Source organism: Condylura cristata, unplaced genomic scaffold (assembly GCF_000260355.1).
Source record: "Condylura cristata isolate star-nosed mole 26May11 unplaced genomic scaffold, ConCri1.0 scaffold00002, whole genome shotgun sequence".
Lineage (NCBI taxonomy): Eukaryota > Metazoa > Chordata > Mammalia > Eulipotyphla > Talpidae > Condylura > Condylura cristata.
Window position 1 is genome coordinate 73,177,731 of NW_004567103.1, and position 21,990 is coordinate 73,199,720.

Here is a 21,990-nt window from a genome sequence, read left to right on the forward strand (position 1 = left end):
AGTGAGTCCAGATCGTTTTCATTTGGGTTGAAACTCATAGCATATAAGTGTATAGTCCGTTTTCAGTCAATTCCTATGCAAGCCTGGACAGTGATCTCGGTGTCTTTATTCTGCCGCCATCTTGTATATCTCCCGGCACTATTTTTTAACATGGAATTTTTTATCATTTTATGTCAACACCATTTAACATAATACAGAAAAACAAAACACACTTTTTAAAAAATCAGATGATTTATATATATTCTGTATAAAACAAGGGAGTTGATTCACATGTCCAGAGGGCAGGATTGCAGGCCTCTCCTTTCAGGAAAAGAAGAGTATGAAGTGCAGCTAAAACTCTTACCAAAGGAGGCATTATGCTTCCTGAGAAATCTCAAGAAATTGTCAGCAGTAGTAATGGTTATTGAATCAAGTAATAAAGGAAAGGTTAATAAGGGAGAGATTCAAAGTGGCTAGTATGAAAGCTAGAGATAGTTTGCTCAGAATACAGAAGTAGCAAAGTACTAGACAACAAGGATTATTTAGAGATGGTATCTTCTTGAAAAATATGTAAATTGAAATAAATCGTGACTGAAATGGTATCATGTGAAACTTCATTGAAGTTCTAAAATATTTCATTATATAATTTCCTAATTATAAGCTAATGGTATTTAAAAACACACACACACAAAGAATCTTAATACTAGCAGATGGGGGGCACAAATTGTCTAATACTCATTTTAAGATTGGGATGCCCCTTTGGAATGCAATTTAGCTAGTGGTGTGACCTGAGGTTTTGTTAATCTTGTCAATTTTCCTTTGATTCTGAGACAGGAAATGAGTTCACCCTTTTGGGGTAACAAGTCATTTCCCAAACTTTCATGTGAAAAGGAAAAAATTTTAAAAGTAACAATAAGAGACTTTAAGATTCCTAAAACTATACTTTCTGGGACTGTTTCTATAGTCCTTAAAATCCCTTTTTTTTTTTTCTTTTGCAGCTGTCAAGAAGGACTCAGTAGATGTTCGATCTTACATTGCTCGTTCCCTCATAGATGGCTTTGAAGGGCCTTCTGGTTACAGCCAGAGATTTGGGTTGCACTACGTCAACTTCAGTGACAGCGACAAGCCAAGGACTCCAAGGAAATCTGCCTACTTTTTTACCAGCATCATTGAAAAGAATGGTTTCCTCCCAAAGGTGGCAAAAAGGATGCCTCTTCCTAGTATAGCAAACTTACCCCCTAAAATCAGAAGCTTTACTTTTCCATCAGAGGTGCCCTCCAAGGCTAAAGTAGTTTGGGAAAAGTTCTCCAAGCAACCCAAATTTGAAAGAGATTTGTTCTATCACGGCACATTTCGGAATGACTTTCTATGGGGTGTGTCCTCATCAGCCTACCAGATTGAAGGAGGCTGGGATGCTGATGGCAAGGGCCCCAGCATCTGGGACACCTTCACCCACTCTCCGGGGAATACTGTGAAAGGCAATGCTACTGGAGACGTAGCCTGTGACAGTTATAACCAGCTGGATGCTGACCTGAATATGCTTGACGCTTTGAAGGTAAATGCCTATCGCTTCTCTCTCTCCTGGTCTCGAATTTTCCCTACTGGGAGAAACAATTCTATCAACAGACATGGTGTTGATTATTACAACAGGCTGATTAATGGCTTGGTGGCTAGAAACATCACTCCCATGGTGACGCTGTTCCACTGGGACCTACCCCAGGCTCTCCAGGATATTGGAGGCTGGGAGAACTCTACTTTGATTGAGTTGTTTAACAGCTATGCAGACTTTTGCTTCCAGACATTTGGTGACAGAGTCAAGTTCTGGATGACCTTTAATGAACCCACACAACAGGCCTGGTTAGGTTATGGTACAGGAGTTTTCCCCCCAAATGTGAAGGACCCAGGCTGGGCCCCTTATAGGATTGGCCATGCTGTTATCAAAGCTCACGCCAGGGTCTATCACACCTACGACAAGCACTATCGGCAGGAACAGAAGGGGGTCATCTCACTGAGCCTTGGTGCATTCTGGGCAGAACCCAAGTCACCGGAGATCCCGAGAAATGTGGAGGCTGCTGACCGAATGCTGCAGTTCTCCCTGGGCTGGTTTGCCCACCCTATTTTCCGAAATGGAGACTATCCTGATGCCATGAAGTGGAAAGTGGGGAACAGGAGTGAACTACAACACCTAGCCACCTCCCGTCTGCCAAGCTTCACCGAGGAAGAGAAGAGGTACATTAGGTCTACGGCTGACGTTTTCTGCCTCAACACCTATTCCTCCAAGATCGTGCGATACACAACACCCAAGCTCAACCCACCCTCCTACAGAGATGACCAGGAGATGATAGAAGAAGAAGACCCGTCCTGGCCAACCACAGCGGTGAACAGAGCTGTGCCCTGGGGGATGCGAAGGCTGCTCAACTGGATCAAGGCGGAATATGGTGACATTCCCATTTACATCACTGACAATGGAGTGGGCCTAACAAATCCACAAGTGAGAGACACCGAAAGGATATTCTACCATAAAACCTACATTAATGAAGCTTTGAAAGGTATGTGAGGCTTTATGTTCCCCTTTCAAAATCTTCTACCATCCATGTCTCCTGTAGGAAGTGGATTGGCAGGGTGGATAACAAACTATGAACAGATCTTTTATGCCCTGTTTCCCCCTCTGGGCTTACATAATAGATCCCCTTGGTAATCTGAAAAAAGTTAACATCATGTCCCCAAATATGTAGTCCTGGAATCCCCACAAGAATATTTTCTTGGGCCCATTCATTATTACTGAGTGACTGCTATGTGATGAATTTTTTGCTAGGTGCTGGGGATATAGTAATGAATAGATTTTTTTTTTTTTTAACCTGTGTGGAGGTTATATTCTGGTGGGTTCCATGCATCCCAAAGCCAGTGACTCTAATTCACATTGTGTTTAATTTCCAACGTGGGCTGAGATGCTTGAGTTTGAGACACACACCTAGACCACAAGAGAATTTGATTTTGCAAAGATCAGTCACTCATACTTCCTCTCAGGCCCCATGGCTGGCAAAAGGAAAGCTAGACAAGAAAGCTGTGTGTACGAGGTGATAACCTTGGACGTGTGTACGAGGTGATAACCTTGGACTACTCTCTGCATTTGAGGAGCCAGCATTTGGCTGCCTTCTTGGATTCCTGCCCTCCTGGTATAAAGCTATTGTCCTGTGTAAAACTCTTCTCTGGTGTAAAGCTTTTTTGGAATGTTCCCAGCCTACAGACTTGATGGTGTAGACCTTCGAGGGTATTCTGCCTCGTCTCTGATGGACAGCTTTGAGTGGCTAAATGGATACACAGTCAAGTTTGGGCTGTACCATGTTGATTTCAGTAAGGCGAACAGGCCTCGAACAGCTAGAGCCTCGACCAGGTACTACACAGAGCTCATCACTAACAATGGCATGCCGCTGCCCAAGGAGGACGAGTTCATCTACGGACAGTTTCCCAAGGGCTTCATCTGGAGTGCGGCTTCTGCTGCCTATCAGGTGAGAAGTTCAGGACAGTTCACAACTTTGATCGCAGACCTACTCTGCTGGGTTTGGGGGCAGGAAGGGCAGGCACGTGAACAAGGGGTTTTCATAGATTTCTCTGTAGGAGGACAGGGTGGGTGTCAGGATGGGAATCTGGGAGGACTTCTTCCCGAGCGTGGCTTTTTGACACTTTCACATTCAGGTGCTGAGATGGGTGTGAGCAGGTGGAGCCAGAAACAGTTGGGCAAAACATGCAAATAGGGAGATTCTTCACTGGATGCTTTCATTTCTCTGAGTCTATTCCACACAATTTGCTAAATTGGCTATAAATTCGATATTCTAACATTATACTATATGTTACCTTACTTGTGTCAATGTGGTTCACTTATACAGAAAATGGGGTGGTTTTTGCTTTGTCTCAGGAAAAGAAAAAAGGAAAGTGATTTGCTCATACAGTTAGTTGTGGCTTCCTGCTTTCCATCTTGTCTCACTGTTTTTCTTGGATTGTGGGCTCTGTCTGCCTGCTATGGCACCTGGGCAGCTTTAGAGGTGTAAGCTGACCTGACTCTGGGTGTGCTCAGCTCTTGGGTTCTTTCCTAGATGATCAGTCACTGACAATGTTTTTGTAGTAGGTGAGGACTAGTTACTCCCAGACAAAGCACTATCAGGTTACAGTGAAATCTCAGACCAATTTCTGCCATATTTGGACATTTACTAGCTAAACACAGATGCATAAAAGCACTGTTGTGTGTGCTGGAGATAACACTGATTCTGGGTCCCATGAGATGCCTCGTTTCTGGCAAAGTCAGGAAACACCAAGATTGAGGTGGAATTTTGCAGCTTTTATCAGGCAAGTATTTCCCTGTAGCAATTTCTCCAGTTTAGTCCAACTGACATTTGGAAGGATAACCCCCCCCCTTTTTTTTTTTAAATTTTGTAAAGCAATGTTAGTTTAATCTAAAAATGAAATAGCATATTGTAAGCACATAGTGGATATTTAGAGTCCAACTTTTTGCAAAGTCATGATTGAGAGTTTTAAGAGGAAGGCTGACTGATCCTCTTAGGAGCAGAGTTATAATTCCAATAAAGAATTACAGTTTTTTTATCTTCCATTCAAGTCTTGGTCAAGAGCATGGAGAACAATTCTTATATATTTATATTTATATATATATATACACACATATACATATATATAGTTTATTTTTACATCATTTTGTGCATTTTTCCATCTCATTTGCAGTTCCCAGCACCAAATCACCCATGTGCCATCACCATAGTCCAGTGCATTTCCCTCCCCCCACTGTTTCTGATTACATTCCCTGCTCCACCCCCACAAAATGTCTCTGGTATATAGCTGTTCATCATTATCATTATTTTTTCACCTGTTCCATTATATTCCTGCTATGAGAGAAACCATCCGGTATTTTTCCTTTTCTTTCTGGCTTATTTCACTAATAAGGATAACTCTTTGTTGTGGCATTTGTCTTGCACACTTTACAATGTTTGTCTGGCACTCACTAGATGCCAGCAGATTCCTTCTCTAGTTTTAACAGCCAAAATACCTTCAGAAATTGCTAAATGTCTCCGGATAAATTAGGCCCCAGGTGAGAGCCACCCCTGTACAGGTATCCAGCTGAATACAGAGTAGTTTAGGGGCTGTTCACAGGCATAGGTTGCAGGCCTTGGTGTATTCTTCAGCCTTGCCTATGCAAGGACAGGGAGTATCTTGAAGACATTTTAGCCAATCCACATAAGCTCATCATATTTATTTATTTAATCACCCTGTAGTCACTAACTCCCAACCACTGAGGCCATCTCCCCAACCATATGGTCCACATGAAGTATGTTCCTGCTGATTTTGACCCCACCACTCACACAGGGCACCTTGTCAAGCCTTCTTGCTCGAATGCCAGTGCTGCCTTCGCTAGAGCCAGTCACATAATAGCATTACCATGTATGTGGAAACATTTGAAAGTCTGTTCTAGAAATCGTGCCTATCAGTTTCCCCAAATGTAGGTAGGCATTTATCCAGTGGCTTACAGTTAGTTTCCCTGTAGGACCCAGATGGAAGGAGGAAAGGAAGGCCCTGACAGGGATACAAGTCCTAATTAGAAATGCTGTCATCATACTGAATTCATTGGGATTTGCTCGGCCATCGTTGGGACTGAGACACATGGAACTGTTCACTCAGATCTTTGTTGACCTCCCACATGTACCAGACACTGCTAGGACATAGCACTCAGACCTCATACTTTGTGGGAAGCCAGTCACCAATGCACAAGTGCAGGTTGTACAGACTATATGCATAGAAAGCTGTAGGTGGTCAGACAATGGAGGCTAGCCAGAAAAGGTTCCTGACTTACCTCCTACCTAGGACTCAGCCCTGACAGAAGGCAACTTGTGAGGGTTGACTGCACAACTTAATAACCCCATGTCTTGTCATCTTCAGATTGAAGGTGCATGGAGAGAAGATGGTAAAGGACTCAGTATTTGGGATACCTTTTCTCACACACCACTAAGGATTGGGAATGATGACACGGGAGATGTGGCCTGTGATAGTTATCACAAGATCGCGGAGGATGTGATTGCCTTGCAGAACCTGGGTGTGTCCCACTATCGCTTTTCTGTCTCCTGGCCTCGCATCCTCCCAGATGGCACCACCAAGTACATCAATGAAGCAGGCCTGGACTACTACGAGCGGCTCATTGACGCACTGCTGGCTGCCAACATCAAGCCCCAGGTGAGGAGCCAGCTGGGTGGAGGCATTTATTTTATTGTATGCACAAAGTGCTATTTTCAAAGTTAAGTACTGCATTGCCAGTAAATTAAAATGCACAGAAGGGACTGCTATGAAGGTTTCCCTTCCACCTCTGACCCCCAGCCATCTTGGTGCCCTCCCACTAGACAATCAAATTTGCTATACTCTCATGATCCTTTGCGTGTGTAAACCAGTGTGTCTGTTTTCCTCTTCCTCTTTTTATGATAGGACACCTGCTTATTTGGTTTTATTTAACAGTATTTAGACAGCTCAACATTCATGCACACATTCCTCACTTGTTTTTTTTGTTATTAAGGGGGATTGTTTGCCCCTTCATTCCGTTATTTTTTTTTTTTTTTGTGACATTCCCACTCTTTGGCCATTATATTCAATACTGCAATGTGTAACCATAGACATACATCACTTTGCATATGTGGAAATTTATTTGTAGAATGTGATCCTAGTGATGCTGTTTTTGGAGTCAGTGCAGGGTCCTTGATTCACTCTGGAAAAGGTTTCACCAGAGCTCCTTTCACCGGCATGTGGTGAGTTCCCAGGCGAGTATCTCCACAAGACAGAGACTCAGCTATATTTAAAGAGATTTATTAGGGAAAAGGACAGAGGAGTACTGGACATTTAGCATAGGCACAAGTGGGCAGGAAGAGCTGCTCCGAAAGGAACAGGCTTGCTGAGAGGCCTGCATGGTTGCAGGCAGGCGGCCTTAGGAGAGAGGCCTCTGCTGAGGTCAGTGTAGAGAAGTCCCAGCATAGGGCATGTCACAGGTAGGCAGGAGGCTGCTGCCCTGCAGAGGGAGAGAGCGTGTGGCAAGAAGCACCTATATAGGCACAGATGGGCAGAGGACTACTGCAGAGACTGCCCTGATACAGACATGTTCTCTTGAGCGGGGCTCACTCCTTAGGATCCTAGGTTGGACTAGGATGACTCTGAAAGGGACAGGACATCCCACAATGGGCTCCATCTCCATGATCTTTCTCTTTCACCTTTTGGGTGTATTAGACACAGCTTACGGCAGTCTGCCACCTGCTTTGATCTTATGCTTTGTAACTTCGGCATTGGCACCTAAGGATCTTGGTTCCTACAGCTGCATCAATGGCTGTGCTAATCCTTTCTGCCCCAGAATCTGTGAGAGTCATTTTCCTTACTGTCATTTCCTCTATTGCTAGGAGAAAAATTGGAGCAAAAGTGCCTGTTTCCTTAACAAGAGATGTTAACAGTAAGACACTCACTTGGCTGTCACCAAAATCCTCCCCCTACCCTCAGCATTTGTTAGTTCTCAAGGGCTGGAGGCGTAAGTTCTGTGAAGCTGTTTGTGTCCCTTGCTATAGAGGTGGGAGATTATGCCCCTTGACCAGAGCATAATACCCCCAGAGAAGAATCCTTGTACTGGAACAAACCAGTCTTGTATTGATATGAGTGCCAAGAGAGAGAGGCGCCTGTAGCGCCTGTGATCTGTGTGGATGATGAGATTCATCTTAACAATTCAGAGCAACATGAGAACATGTAGCTCACTGTCAAATGACTGTCTTTGAGGGCCTGCAAACTCCACAAAAAGGGAAAGTGCTGTGGTCAGGGAAAGCTTCAGGGAGGTGTGGGTTGTGAACAGGAGAATTTGGGTGGGTGGACGGGCAAGCAGAGGATGAATTTTTCAGATGGATGAAAAGACTGAGCCTCACTGAGTTGGTGGTGTTTAGTTAACAGGGAAAACTGAGGGCAGAGCAGACCCTGTCTTGGCCAGAAAGCCCCTTCTCAGCAAGGGGTTCCCTGGTCATAGGCCAAACTTCAAGATATATTAGGGGATATCCTTGGGGATGTATCCTTACAAGTTAGATACCACCATCCTTCTGGAACATGAGATCCTCACACTCGGTCTAGTTTGTGCAGGTAGGTCCTGAAGCACTAGCATTTCTTATTCATGACCATGCGCATTACTAATCTGAAAGAGCTGCCAGAGTGTGATTCAGGCCTCATGATGATTTCATGAGATGGTGGTGTTGGTGTCTAAGCCATCACACAGCTGGCAGGGGGTGGAGTCAGGGCTTGAATCCAGGCCTCTGTGATCCAGCTGTTCGAATTTCCACGCTTTAGTGCTGCAGTCCTACCCCTCCCACAAGGCCTTTTCCATCTCATCATTCTCCGCTTCAGCAGATTTGAGTAATGTCAAAAACACCCAGGAAAATCAATGTGACGGAACTGCTGATTTTGCTGTTTACAGGTGACCATTTACCACTGGGACTTGCCCCAGGCACTCCAGGATGTAGGAGGCTGGGAGAATGAGACCATTGTGCAGCTCTTTAAAGAATATGCAAATGTGCTCTTCCAGAGGCTGGGGCACAAGGTGAAGTTTTGGATCACACTCAATGAGCCCTTTAATACTGCTACCCAAGGCTATGGTTATGGTACAGCAGCTCCAGGTAAGGGCAGAGATCCTTCTCAGCTTTCCAGATGAAGCAAGACATTCTTAGCTTCTAAAAGACGTAAGATTTGGGTGGTACTGGAGGTGGCCAAAAACAGCTTTGTGACAATGCCTCATAATCTCTGCCTTTTGCTCAGTGCTGCCTAAAAGGCAGAAGGTCCTCTTCTGACACCAGCTTTGTTAAACATGATTTTCCTTTTTTTGAAGTTCCAAAAGGGTGACCTTTTATTTTTTAAATATATTTATATCATCATTTATCTTTGTACAATGTATGATTTCCCTGTGAAATTCCTACTAATTCACCTGTGCGCCATCACTGTAGTCCCTTGTGTTCTTCCTCTCCTGTCCTGATTCTTCTCCCTTTTCCTCCCCTACAGAATGGCTCTCATCTATAGTTGCCTGATACTGATTTTTACTATTAGTTATCCACCCCCCCTCCATTCCTTATTTGGTTCTTCTACATTCCTCCTATAAGAGGCCATTTTTCTTTCTGGCTTTTTTCACTGAGCATAATCCCTTTTAGTTCCATCCATGTTGCTACAAAGGGCATGAGTTTATCCTTTTTGACCATCAATTAATATTCCATGGTGTAACTATACCACATCTTGATCCAGTCATCTGTTTTGGGGCATTTGGGCTGGTTTTCACGTCAGTACCTCTGAATGGTCTCATTTTTTGGCCGATTCCTCTGACCTGCTCAGGTGGGAAACTCCCAGAGTTCTAGAACCTGGACTAATTTATTAGGGAAAGAACAATTTATTAGGCTCTACAGGTCCTTAGTTTGTTTTCTGAACTCCCAAAAGTGACTTGGTTGGCTGGAGCTCACCTGACTTGAACCAGCAGACATAATAGTTTTTCCTTCTGCTGCCCTGGGCTCTGCTGGGGGTGATCATAAATGGTTCGCATATCATTATTAAGATACAAACACCTTTCTGCTCCTAACTGTTCTTGCCTTTTTAAAACCATCAGGTTTTCTTTTCTCTAATTTTGCACTTAATAGAATAAATTTGGTGTTCATATATGTGATTCCTCAGGATCATGTTTAAGAGCTGGAAGGAGCCACAGGAATTTGATGCCAGCGTCACCAAATGTAGCTCTGACTGGCCCTGGGCACGCCTTCAGTTCATCCCTGCAGCCCAAGTCTGTCAGCTGCTGCCCAGCAACAAGCTCCAACACTTCCTTTCACCCTGGGTCCCCACAGTGCCAGAAGGTCAATTACTGAGGCTCGCACTCTTTCTGAGTACTTTTCCTGAGAGGAATAAGCCTCTCACAGTGCTGTTGGGGCTTCACTGCACCCCACTTTGTTTTCTTCTTACAACAAATCTCTGTTGCTCCTTTTGCAGAGGAAGAAACAAAGGCTCACCTAAACATACACAATCAGTTAATAAGTACAGTAAAGGGTCTGAATTCCATTCTTTTTATTGCCAGAATCTTCATTCTTTCTCCCAAATACAGAGAGACTATCTACAAAGAGCAGAGCTTTTGACCACACTCACTGTTCCTCAAGGCCATGTCTATGTTTCCAGGGATCTCCTTTCGACCCGGCACCGCCCCCTACATTGTTGGCCACAACCTAATAAAGGCCCATGCTGAAGCCTGGCACCTGTACAATGATGTGTATCGTGCCCATCAAAATGGCCTAATTTCCATCACCATTAACAGCGACTGGGCTGAGCCCCGAGACCCCACCAACCAGGAGGATGTGGAGGCAGCCAGAAGATACGTGCAGGTTTGTCCATCGTCTGGGCATTGCTTTCCTCTCGCCCTCTTTTCACTTCTGTCATGATCTAATGAAAACAGAACTGGATTACAATATAAAATTTAGGATCTAGGTAATTGGCTGTAACTTGATTTTGTGAAAAAAAAATCACTTAACATTTTTTGTACCTTAGTTTTTGTACAGTAATCTGCTGGGTGTAACACTGCTTGAAGTAAACTAATAGAAATTTCCTTTCTTCCACTTCTGGTCTGACTATGGTAAAGCACTGTGCCTCATCTCAAATGGTATTACAATCTAATTTTACTTAATCCATTTAGGAATTCCGTAAAATGGTAACTTTAGATTCTGTGAAATTCATTAGCACCCGATTTTTCCAATTGCATGTTTAACATAAGTACATACATCCTTTGGTCAAGGAAATCTGCTCCTAAGAGACAAGCCTGTCTGGGCCTCCAATAATAGAAGAGAGAATGGCCCTTCTTATGGCACAGCATTCCCCTGAATCCTAGTAAGATCCCAAGTTTCAGAGCCAGGGGAGAAAAATCATGAGACCCTCTCCACAAATTATTTTCCAACTTGGGCTCCACAGAGGAGCCTGCAGACTCTCATCTTAAGGGGACACCAAGGGCCTTGGTTTGCCAAGCTTTCTCCAAGAGAACTGAACAAAGGTGGTCAAGTTAATCAGTGCAAAGAGCTTAATTTTCCCACTTGATAGACAGCTAGTTGAAAAGTCAAGGGGACAAAATTAATGCAGCCAGTAAGGGGCAAATTGGAACAGTAATTGTACTTTGTTTTCTAAACTCAAGTCCAAACCTCAGAAAATGTTAGGCTATCTTGTCATTTAACTTATCACCAATGGTGAAGGTACACTGTAGCCCAGAACTAGGACACACATTTGCTAGTAGAACTGGCTGCCAGTGTGTTACCTTAGAGGGCACTAAAGCCTCTCATTGTAGTGTGACTTCCAAGTCCCTTCTCTGATTGTCCTCACCCCACACTTCGGGCACCAACCAGCTGGCAGGTGAGGGGAGAATGTGAAGAGACAAAAGCAGCCTCTCAGGACCCCAACATACAGCTTTGAGTGCCATGTATCCTTCCTAAGGGGTCAAGGTGGCTAGATCTAACTCAAGGAAATAGGTAGATTGAGAAGTTCCCACTTCAGAGCTATGAATTTAAAGTTTGTGAATATTTTTTACTTGGACAGCCCCAGAATTTTCTGATGATACTTAGACATGATGATCTGGATGCACCTGCACCATGGTGAAAGGGAATCTACAGCCTGGAAGTTTAGTTTCTGTCCTTCTGGTGTGGGACCCTTCTAACATTAGCCAGCTACTTCCATGGGAATTTAAGCTGCAAAATCTAAACAGTTGCAGCAGAAAGTTCTAGATTATGCATGTGTATGTGTGTGGGGCAAGGGGGTCTGAAGTCAGTGGGGTCTGAAGTCAGTGGCCTCTGAGCAGGGTAGTTGCTGCCTGGCATGTGGCCATATGCTAATGCCAAAGCTGACTGTCCCCCTGATCTTACCTGCAGTTTATGGGAGGCTGGTTTGCACATCCTATTTTCAAGAATGGTGATTACAACGAGGTGATGAAGACACGGATTCGTGACAGGAGTTTGGCCGCAGGCCTCAACAAGTCTCGGTAGGTCCTGGTGCCCACACAGTCAGCCAGAAGCAGATCAGGAGGAAATCTGCTCTGTGGAGCTGAACTGAGCCTCCCGGGTGGACAGTATGGTGGTGAGTGTAGCTATCATGGTCATGCCACAGGCAAGTTATTTTATCTCTAAGCTTCTTTGTTTGCCAGAAAGATTAAATAATCCTATCTGAAGCTCTCAGTCAAGCCCCTGGCAACCATAAACGCTTGGCAAAAGCAGCTGCTACTGTTGTTCAGAATTCTGCCCCATGGGCACCCTCTTAGCAACCAAGGGTAAATTCCTCAGCTCATCCTATCCTGTCCTCACCTCTGAGTGAATATGGATAGCAAAGAGTGATTGCAAGCCAGGTACCAGCTTTCTGTCATTTGGTGATGGATTATACTAAAGTTGTCTTACCTCCTGGCAAAGAAGTAATAACATCATCAGTTACAGCAAATGTTTACCCGTTTTTGTATCGGTACTTTCATTTCTAAAAGTGAGTAAACTGAGCCACAAAGATCACCCAAAGATCATGTGATGAATCTGGGACTGAAAACGAGGGTGACTGCCTCCAGGGCCTAAGCTCTGGGCTTGGGAGTCATCCAGCTGGGTCTGAAGGTGGGGTGTGTGGAAGGAGATGAAGTAGCCTGGCTTTATGGGAACATACCTGCAGTGCCAACGTAACTCACGTGACCAAAGAAGGGGAAACTAAAAAGAACTCAAAAGTCATGAACTCCTAATATCACTTTTGTGTTCCCCTTGTACAGCCTGGCTATGAGGATTAAAAAATCCAGCCCTCACCCTTACAATTCATGTTCCAGCCTGGTCAGGGCAAGTCCTGCTGAATAGATTCCCCTCAAGGCCTGATCTGCCAACTCTGGTCTCCAACAGGCAGTGAGTGCTATAACCCATGACAAACTTGTTGAATTGCTTATGTGTTCAGGTCTGCAACAGACCTGGCAGAGGATTCAAAGTGTGGCGCAAGCTGCCAACAACTTGGTTGACAACTTGAGCTGTCAACTTGGTTAGTCCTCAATTTATTTATGCAAACTAAACTCAGAATATAAGAGTATGGTGTGCTGGGTGACTAAGAGACATCATGGTTAAGGCAGAACATCAGTTGTGCTTGCCCTTGACAATGAACAATGTTTGGGAGAGCAGAGCGCATCCATTCGAGAAGAGGGCATGAATATCAACCTAGAGGTAGGAATAAGAGACACAGACAGCTGAGTGGGAGACTACCCCAGTGGCAGTGGAGGGAGCTAGGCCACAGGTAGAGAACCTGTAGGTCAAGCACAGGCACTTGACTTTAATGCCATGGGAGGCGCTGCTGCTTCCTGAGCAGGGGAGTGATGGACACGAAGGGGGGAGGTCTTTAACTTGCTTATCAGTTTCAGAAACACCCAAGAAAGGAAGATTTTGATCCCCAGGTTAATAGTAGCAGAAAAATAAAGTTGCCAGACAACCATGTAGTACAAACTAAAGGCATGCCTAAACTAGCAGCAGGATGTGTATGTGGCCAGGGTGTGGCTGAGGGGAACCTATAAGCATTACATACAAATGCACATTAGTCAAATGGTGTAGAAAAGTCCCAAGAGTAGAGCAGTTCTCCCAATGTTGCCTACATTGAAAGAAATTTATTTGAGGAGCTGCTTTGGTTACTTGTAGTTTTACTTTCGAGAATCTGTCCACAAGCACTTACTGTATACAGAACATGTTTTACCAATTTATAAAAGTATAGCAAAATCATGTGAACAGAAAAGTCTGTATCTCAAAAGTTTAATATATTAAATTTGTGAAACTATTTTCCTAATAGGGTAACAGGGATTTTGGATAAAAAAGCCACTACTAACTAAACCACACAAAAACCAGAATAATTTATAAAGGGCAGATTATAGAAATAAATATGATACAAGATATATAAAGGGTAGGTCTCATGGTACCTTAGACATGTCCTTGATTTCAAAATCCAGTACAGGTGGTAACTATCAAGTTGTACAGAAAGGGTAACTTGTTTCATTCTGCTAACAGGGAGAGGGACTTGGAATAAGGTTTGGTTTGACAAAGGATGGGTGGTCCTTTAGCAGAGTTGGAAGGGGCTTCCTTGTTCTTGGTCAGCTTCCCCCAGTTGGTGCAGAATGTCTGTAGTTCAGACATTTCTTCCCAAAGTGTGACTCTTCCTGAAGTCTCAGGTCATTCACTGCTCCTCCCACCCAGGCTCCCAGAGTTCACAGAGAGTGAAAAGAGGAGGATCAAAGGCACCTATGACTATTTTGGATTCAACCACTACACCACTGTTCTAGCCTACAACCTCAACCATGCCTCTTGGATCTCTTCTTTTGATGCAGATAGGTAAGTGGACCACTAGGGACCTAGAACGATCTTTTGAAAAGATAGTAGCCAGCTTTTACTTAGAGGTCTGCAGTCTCAGAGAACTGCCTCCTGATGCCATATCCCAGGGTTGATTATACCTAGCCAAATCTTTATCAAGCTGACAGTTACACATACTATGCTTCACCTTGAAACAAATGTGCTTGGGATTTTCACTTTTTTCTCTTGCTGGTGTTTTCCCCCTCCTCCTTTTTGAGCTAAAGAAGCTATTTTTATGTTACACAAATTCATCATGGGTACATTACAAAGCAAGAATAGGAAATTGTGTCATTTCAAAAGAATGTGTATAAACTGTTAGTTTATGTAGCAAATACTCATATTCTGCATTATATTTGTAAATCTGTATTACTAAAAAAAAATCAGGATTATATGTACACACACTATTCATTCCTTTTGTAACAAGTATTTCCCACATTGGTAGCTGTGACTTTGTCCAGGTTTTCTTTGAAAACAAACTGCCATGACCCCAATGTATCCTATAGCCATACAATTTTGGTTTGCCATTGGGGCAAACTTGTTAGTCCTAAGACTCTGCCTAGGACCTGAGTTCAGCATCACAAAATGCCCCACCTTTTTATAAAAAGGAAGCCATATCTCCACAGCTGATCCTTATTTGACAGAATAAAAAGAAAAGAAAGCATGTGTACACCACTCCCCACCCCTCCTTTATCATAAGCTCCTCCTTGTTCAGCAGCATCTTGGGTATTTGAAGCTGGTCCTAGCCTATCTGCTTCCCGTCTTAACAAATGAGGGCCCCAACTATTGCTGTCTGTGGTCTGCAGTCTGTGACAGATGTAGGTGACTCAGAGGCCACATTCCCTGAAGACAAAGCGTACCCATTCCACCAGGGATGGTGGGTCGGAAACCCAGAGCCCATTTCACATCCATTTAAGTGAGATGTGATTTGTTAAGAGCTAGTAGCAGATTAGGTAGGTACATAACTAAAAACAGAACAAAAATAGAGTAAGTGGCCTGTTCCACTGATGGTGCAATTAGAATTAGTACATTCAACTAAAGATAAGAGAACTTAAGGCAATTTGACTTTTCTTGGGTTTTTTTTTTTTTAATACTTTTCTGGTTTTAGTTAAGACCTTCAAGTTCCTAGTATAAATCTGATTGTTTTGTGCAAAGGGCCTCTCAGGATATACAAAAAGACCTAACCATGTTTGAACTTGTAGGGGAGTTGCTTCAATCACAGATCGCTCTTGGTCAGACTCTGGCTCCTTCTGGTTGAAGATGACACCTTTTGGCTTCAGAAGGATCCTGAACTGGCTGAAGGAGGAGTACAACAATCCTCCAATTTACATAACAGAGAATGGAGTGTCTCAACAACGGGGAGAAGAGGATCTCAATGACACTGCAAGGATCTACTACCTCCGCAGTTACCTCAATGAGGCACTCAAAGGTATGACAGGCGCTCATCCCTTCCTCCATGTACATTTCACTGCTGTAAACATTTGCTTATTTTCTACATTGGCTAGAAGCCAATAGGGATGACCTGGTCTGCAGGATCTTTCACTCCCCACACAAAAATAATGAGACTTTCAGACTTGGCAGAACAACTTGGAATGGGCTTATGAAAGGGAATGAAGTAACACTAGGAATGAGAATAAGCAATACAGCAGCAATGAGCAAAGAATCAATGAGAACGTCCTATTCTATTAAAATGTGTCTAAAGGCCACTTTTTATAAGGCATGAGCATTAAGACTAAGGTGCTAGCCAAGACCTGTATTCTGAGATGAGAAGATAGACAGGGTTGTGGTTACTCTGGTCATTTCACCCTTCCAGCTCCTATTTAGGTCTGAGCCTCACTAAACTGATGCCAATGGCTCCATCCACAGAGGAGCAACTTATAATTACTACAAAGGATGAGGCAACTCCAAGGCTAAACTATCTCAGTTTTGAGTGGCAAGTGCTTCACACTGGCACAGCCTTATAATAGGTATGCCTGGGGAAAAATGTCTCAGATGACCAGGGACTCTTGTTATGGTTTTGTGTTTGGACAGCTGTGCAGGACAAGGTGGACCTTCGAGGATACACAGTTTGGAGTGTGATGGACAACTTTGAGTGGGCCATGGGCTATGCAGAGAGGTTTGGTCTGCATTTTGTGAACTACACTGACCCATCTCTACCAAGGATCCCCAAAGCATCAGTCAATTTCTATGCTTCAGTAGCTCGGTGCAACGGATTCCCTGATCCTGCTACAGGACCACACCCTTGTCTCCAGCCAGAAGGTGAGTTGTGGTTTTAGGGAGGGGCTGATGCTGGCAAGGTAAAAAGTGAAAGGGATCTTTTTTTTTTCAGTCCATGTTCTTATTACTCTTCTATCTACCTCTCTACCCCCTTTATTCAATATTTTCTTTGAATCCTCCAAAAATTCCGTGGGATGAAACAAAGGAACTTTTTGGTTAATGCTACATCTGGAAACTTAAGCCCTGATCTGGGAATAGTAAATCTAGATTCTTGTCTCGGCCTTACCACCAACTTCCTGTGCAACCTTAGGCAAGAAGCCAGGCAACTGTTTCTGAACCATTTCAAGGATCAAATACAGTGCCTGGCTGAGTAAGTTGTCCAATATTTGGTGAATGACCAAAAAAATATAAAAACCATAAATTACTATAGAAATGTAAGATAAAATGAGCCAATTTCCACTGAAGTTCATTCAGAGCTCCAAACTCCGATGCACTCTCCCTAGGTACCTCTTTAACTTCTCTATTCAGTGATCTACTTTAGTTGTAACACAGACTAACAGATCTGGAACCATGTATGTGCAGAGTGTAAACTGTCCTTTGTTGTTTCTCCTAGATACTGGACCCACTGTCAGTCCTGGACCCACTGTCAGTCCCGGACCCACTGTCAGTCCCGGACCCACTGTCAGTCCCGGACCCACTGTCAGTCCCGGACCCACTGTCAGTCCCAGACCCACTGTCAGTCCCCTGGGAGAAGAAGTTCACTTCCTGGGTCTAACGCTAGGTACGACAGAAGCCAAGACAGCTTTATATGTGCTCTTTTCTCTTCTAATTCTTGGAGTCTGTGGTGTAGGATTTCTGTCTTACAAGTACTATAAGTCTTCAAAGAGAAAAAACACAACACTAACATGATAAACTGAAACCTATTTCTTCAATATGACCTAAGAGTCACCACCTCCTCTAAGTACTGTAAAATCAGCCTAGTTTACTGCCTTTGCTACTTACAAAACTCTCAGATATTATACTTTGCCCATTAGGGGTGTCTACATAGAAGCTTACTGCATTATTTTGATCTCCAAGTATTTTAACTACCTAATTAAAAATGGAAATAACTAACTTGCCCCAGTATCATGAATTCATTTGGGTATTAGAGGATCCTGCAATCGGCTCTTCAGGAAATGTATGGATTCTGAACATATCTAGTGGTTTTGGGTAATCTAACTCAGGATAAATATGAGTCACGCAGCATTAAGAGTAGTAACTACTAGGGTAGTTTTATATATAAAAGCTAAGTAACAGAAAATAGAAAAGATAAAGGAAAAAAGGCTAGTCATAGATCCAACTACCACCAATAAAAATAAAGTATGTAGCAAAGGTAGAACAAATCAGGGATGTGGTTTATTCCACAATTGGTGGTAGGTCAGCAGGTTTAGCTTTTGAGGATGTTAGTGGACAGGAGGAAGGGAATTCAGATTCCTTCTCTGGTTACCAGATTTAAGTGTTAAAAAAAAATTATACCATGAGACTAACAGGGTAGGTGGGTGAATTTTAAAATTAATTTATGAACTGAAAAAGTATAAGCAAAACTGAAGACCCAGCAGCCCTAAAAAGAAACATAAAACATTACCACCAACATACTCAACAAGCAGATCTTGGTGGTATGCTTGTAGTACCAGCTACTTGGGAGGTTGAAGCAGGAAGGAGACTTGAACCCAGGAGTTCTGGGTGTTAAGTGTGCTATGCAGACCAGTGTCTGCACTAAGTTTGGCACCAGTATGGTGATCTCCCAACACCACTTGATTGTCTTAAGGAGAAGAGTGAGCCAGGCCAGGCAGGAAATGGAGCAGGTTAAAATTCCCAGCAGATGAACATACTCATCAAAATATAAACAAGGAGGAAATATTTATAGAATATGCTAGAAAAATGGCTAATTTTCTTAATGTACATGAGACCCTTAAATCAGTAAGATAAAAAAATAAAGTAAAAGTTAATATAGAACACAGATAGTTCTCAGAAAATAAACAATTGATCAATAATACGATATTCAACTTTAGTCTTGGTCACCTATAAAATGCATACAGTTTTTCATTGTGTAATATGATGCTGGCAAGGATATGGGGAAATGTACATTCTAATACACTGCTAGCTGGGAAGTAAATTCAAATAGCCTCTAGAGGAGGCAATATAACATTACCTTTTATAATCCAGCTTCCAAAAACTCTTTGACTCAGGGTTACACAAATAAATCCTGCAGGTACAATTTCACAACAAAAGGGCAACTTTCCCAAAGATGTTCACTATAGCAATATTCATAGTAATAAGACAAAAATCTGTGGTAACCAATGGAGAAGATGGGCAAATTGGGGTATATTTATCAAATGGAATGCTACGCAGCCATTAATAAGAATTAAGTAGCTATGGATTGATAGATGTTCAAGCTTGTATAAGTAAAAGCCAGATGCAGAGTGTGTATATATATTATATATACATACATATGACCACATTTATTTAAAAAATATATTATGTATGCATAAAATTTTTGATTACAAAAGAAAAATGGAGTTACCTCTGAGGAACAGGCTGGGAGTAAGATGCAGAGATGACTTCATTTTATAATGATCTAAACAGTTTTGAATTTTTACTAGATAATACTTTGAATAGGAAGACTCATTTTAAAATTAAGATTATAGATCATTCTTTTATGCATCTAAGAGCTATATTTGTTTTTGTTTTTAAGGCAAACTGACTTGAGGTACTATTGTTGCAAATACTTTTTTTTTTTTTTGCAAATACTTCTGAGTTACTTGCAGGGTTATATCCATTTGATAGTGTTTAAAGCACATAACGCTATATATTTTTTAAAATGACAAACCTTTACTTAAATGAAATGCTTGAGGATTTTTCTCTTTAAAACTCACTCAAACTACATAAGTAGTATTACAGAAAAATGACAAAAAAAGTATTAGCATTTTCTTTTTTTTCACATATACAAAGTATGACCTTTAAGTAAAATGTGTTTACAAGGCTGAAATCATACTGTACCTACAACTATGTACCCTGCTTTTAAAAATGACTCAGGTATTTGTGAATTAATTGATTTACTAAATGTTTTGTACCATTCCTCAAGTTAATCTGCAGAAGGAATTTAGTTTCTAGTTCTTAACTAAAAAAGTTCATACCTAAACATCTTTTTGTCAGTTGTACTGTGAGCTGTACAGATAGGTGAACACTTTTTACTCCACATGTACATATGTTTCACATACCTACCCACAAATCTATGTGCAAATATCTTATCCTCATCTTTCCCCTAACTTTTCCCATTTCCTCTGGTTTACCAAGGAAAACCAGAACTGTCAATTTTTCACTAAGTTAAAGGTTTACTTTTGCTATATTTTGCCAGTATATATTTCTTTTTGGTTATTTTTTATTCCATAAGTAACTCCACCCATTGTATCTCAAAGGCACTATTTTCATCTTTTTAATAGGTGACTAGTATTCCATTGATATGCCTTAACTTCATTGCATCAAGTATGAAATATCTAAGGTTTCTGATAGTGGTTTCCAGAAAATTATACCACTTTTGACTCTTACCAACAGTATAGTCTATTCACTATTTCCTTGCCAACACTATTACCACTTTTAAGTCTTTGTTATTTCAGATACTGCCAAAAAAAAAAAAAAAAAAAAACCTGCTGAGAATTCTCCCATTACAAAAGTCAACATCTTATGTGTTCTTTCATGAGCAATACCTTCCCATCTAAAACCAGAACTGTCAAACTTACTCCCTTTTCTAAACATTTCATCTTTACTACCAATATGGAAAAGAGTATATGTAGATAAAGCATCTTTAAATTCTTAAGACTAACCAAATTTGTAAAGGCCTGTCTTTATTTCAGAGTCTTGCCCTACAATGTGACTTAAGTCACTGAAGTGTGATTGACTTCACTATAAAGTGAAACTTCAGTATAAAGGTGAGAGTAGTTCTTTTGTAGTTCTTAAGAACAAAACTTTAAAAACATTGCCTCAGTGATTTAGGTCAGACAGTAACAGTACCTGTGTCAAAATTTTTTGGGTGGTATTTAAGGTAAGGTGGTCAGCTACTTTCCTGAGCAGTAATGGAAGGGAAAAAAACATGACTTCAATAGAGTCCTGTGCTAGGATAACAAAACTTAAAGCAAAAAGATCATGTCAATTTTTGGAAAAGACTTTTCTTTATTCAGTGTTTAAGATTAAAAACTACAAGATTTTGCTTGCAGCAGATGAGCAAAGAAGAAGTTAAACATAAATTATCTGATTTGCTAGTTAAAATGCTGAGACCCAGAATCAAATTAATGATATACTATTTTCTTGGATGGGCATTAGAATTTTGGAGCAAAATAGTCTAAACAAAATGTATCATCTGAGAGCATAGGGCTAACTGGGTATATGAAATAACTGATTAAGAAAGCTGATAGTCTGTGGCAGATCTCTTGATTCTTTTAGGCTTCTAGTAGTTGGTTACCATATGCAAGGACCTAGCAGCCAGTTATTTTATCTCTTGACTTATCTGAGTTAAAATTTAACCCACTAAGTAGAAATAGACACTTCATAGATAAGCTGGAAAACAAAACAGTCCCAATTCCTCAGCAGAATTTTAGTTGAACTAAATCAGGAGCAACAATGATTATTGCACAAATCGTACTTGTCACTACATCTGTTGTGTAGAATTTCCGTTCCAAGTGTTGTTTTCATCTTCACCATCATCTTGAGTCCTCAATCTATATATCTTCCCTTCCTTTTTAAAGTCTTCCCCCCGTTTCTCCAGCACTCTTTTTCTGACTGGTTCCCTGATTAACGAGAGGGAAAAAAGGCAATATAAAGTAAAAACAGTAATACAAAACTATTTCCTTCTTTCATTAATATAGGTAAATATATTTTAAGTTGTGGGTGATAGCTACTAATGCAGTACTAGACTCTCATCCAGCATATTTTATGTTATCTGTTCTCCAAGTCAAATAAGCCAAATTATTTTCCATTTCAATGCATCTGACTAATAAGATTTAGAATAGTGGGATTATTTCCCAACTGTCCTTCCCTTTATTTACGCAAGCTGATACAGCCACTAAACATAACTTAGACAATACCCTAAAGGCTATCCAAAGTACAACTTACAGTATAAGATTTGCTAACTGACCATTTTTGTAAATTATTCTGCTCATAATCTTTGATTTGTATATAAATAACAAAAGACTTCATCTGAAAAGGGGAAGGAAATGGTTGAAACTTAAGCTAATTGGTTCAAGAGATGGAGAGGAACTGAGGTAGAGGAAAAACAAAACCAAAATGACAGAACTTCACCTTCTTAAATAGTACTCTATACTTTGCCCCTACATGAGACCTTTTTTTCATT

General features: G+C 41.6%; 2 protein-coding genes across 5 annotated transcripts in view; one reads left to right on the top strand and one right to left on the bottom strand.

Moving 5' to 3' along the window:
- LCT (lactase) overlaps positions 1-17,513 on the top strand; it is a 47,764-nt gene extending 30,251 nt beyond the window's left edge. The window contains exons 8-17 of the mRNA XM_012725638.1: positions 978-2,528; positions 3,220-3,488; positions 5,923-6,213; positions 8,465-8,663; positions 10,192-10,394; positions 11,919-12,028; positions 14,238-14,372; positions 15,590-15,816; positions 16,419-16,653; positions 17,333-17,513. Of these exons, the coding sequence (XP_012581092.1) occupies positions 978-2,528; positions 3,220-3,488; positions 5,923-6,213; positions 8,465-8,663; positions 10,192-10,394; positions 11,919-12,028; positions 14,238-14,372; positions 15,590-15,816; positions 16,419-16,653; positions 17,333-17,513 (3,401 nt within the window). The remainder of the gene's footprint in view (positions 1-977; positions 2,529-3,219; positions 3,489-5,922; positions 6,214-8,464; positions 8,664-10,191; positions 10,395-11,918; positions 12,029-14,237; positions 14,373-15,589; positions 15,817-16,418; positions 16,654-17,332) is intronic.
- Positions 10,372-21,990, bottom strand: part of UBXN4 (UBX domain protein 4) — a 49,688-nt gene continuing 38,069 nt past the window's right edge. For 2 of the 4 annotated variants that reach the window (XM_004674692.2, XM_012727659.1), the window contains exon 13: positions 20,790-21,427. In XM_004674692.2, the coding sequence (XP_004674749.1) occupies positions 21,289-21,427 (139 nt within the window). In that variant the 3' untranslated portion in view covers positions 20,790-21,288. Of the gene's footprint in view, positions 10,468-20,789; positions 21,428-21,990 lie in introns of those variants that run through there. The other 2 variants (XM_012727651.1, XM_012727654.1) reach the window with 2 other exon arrangements.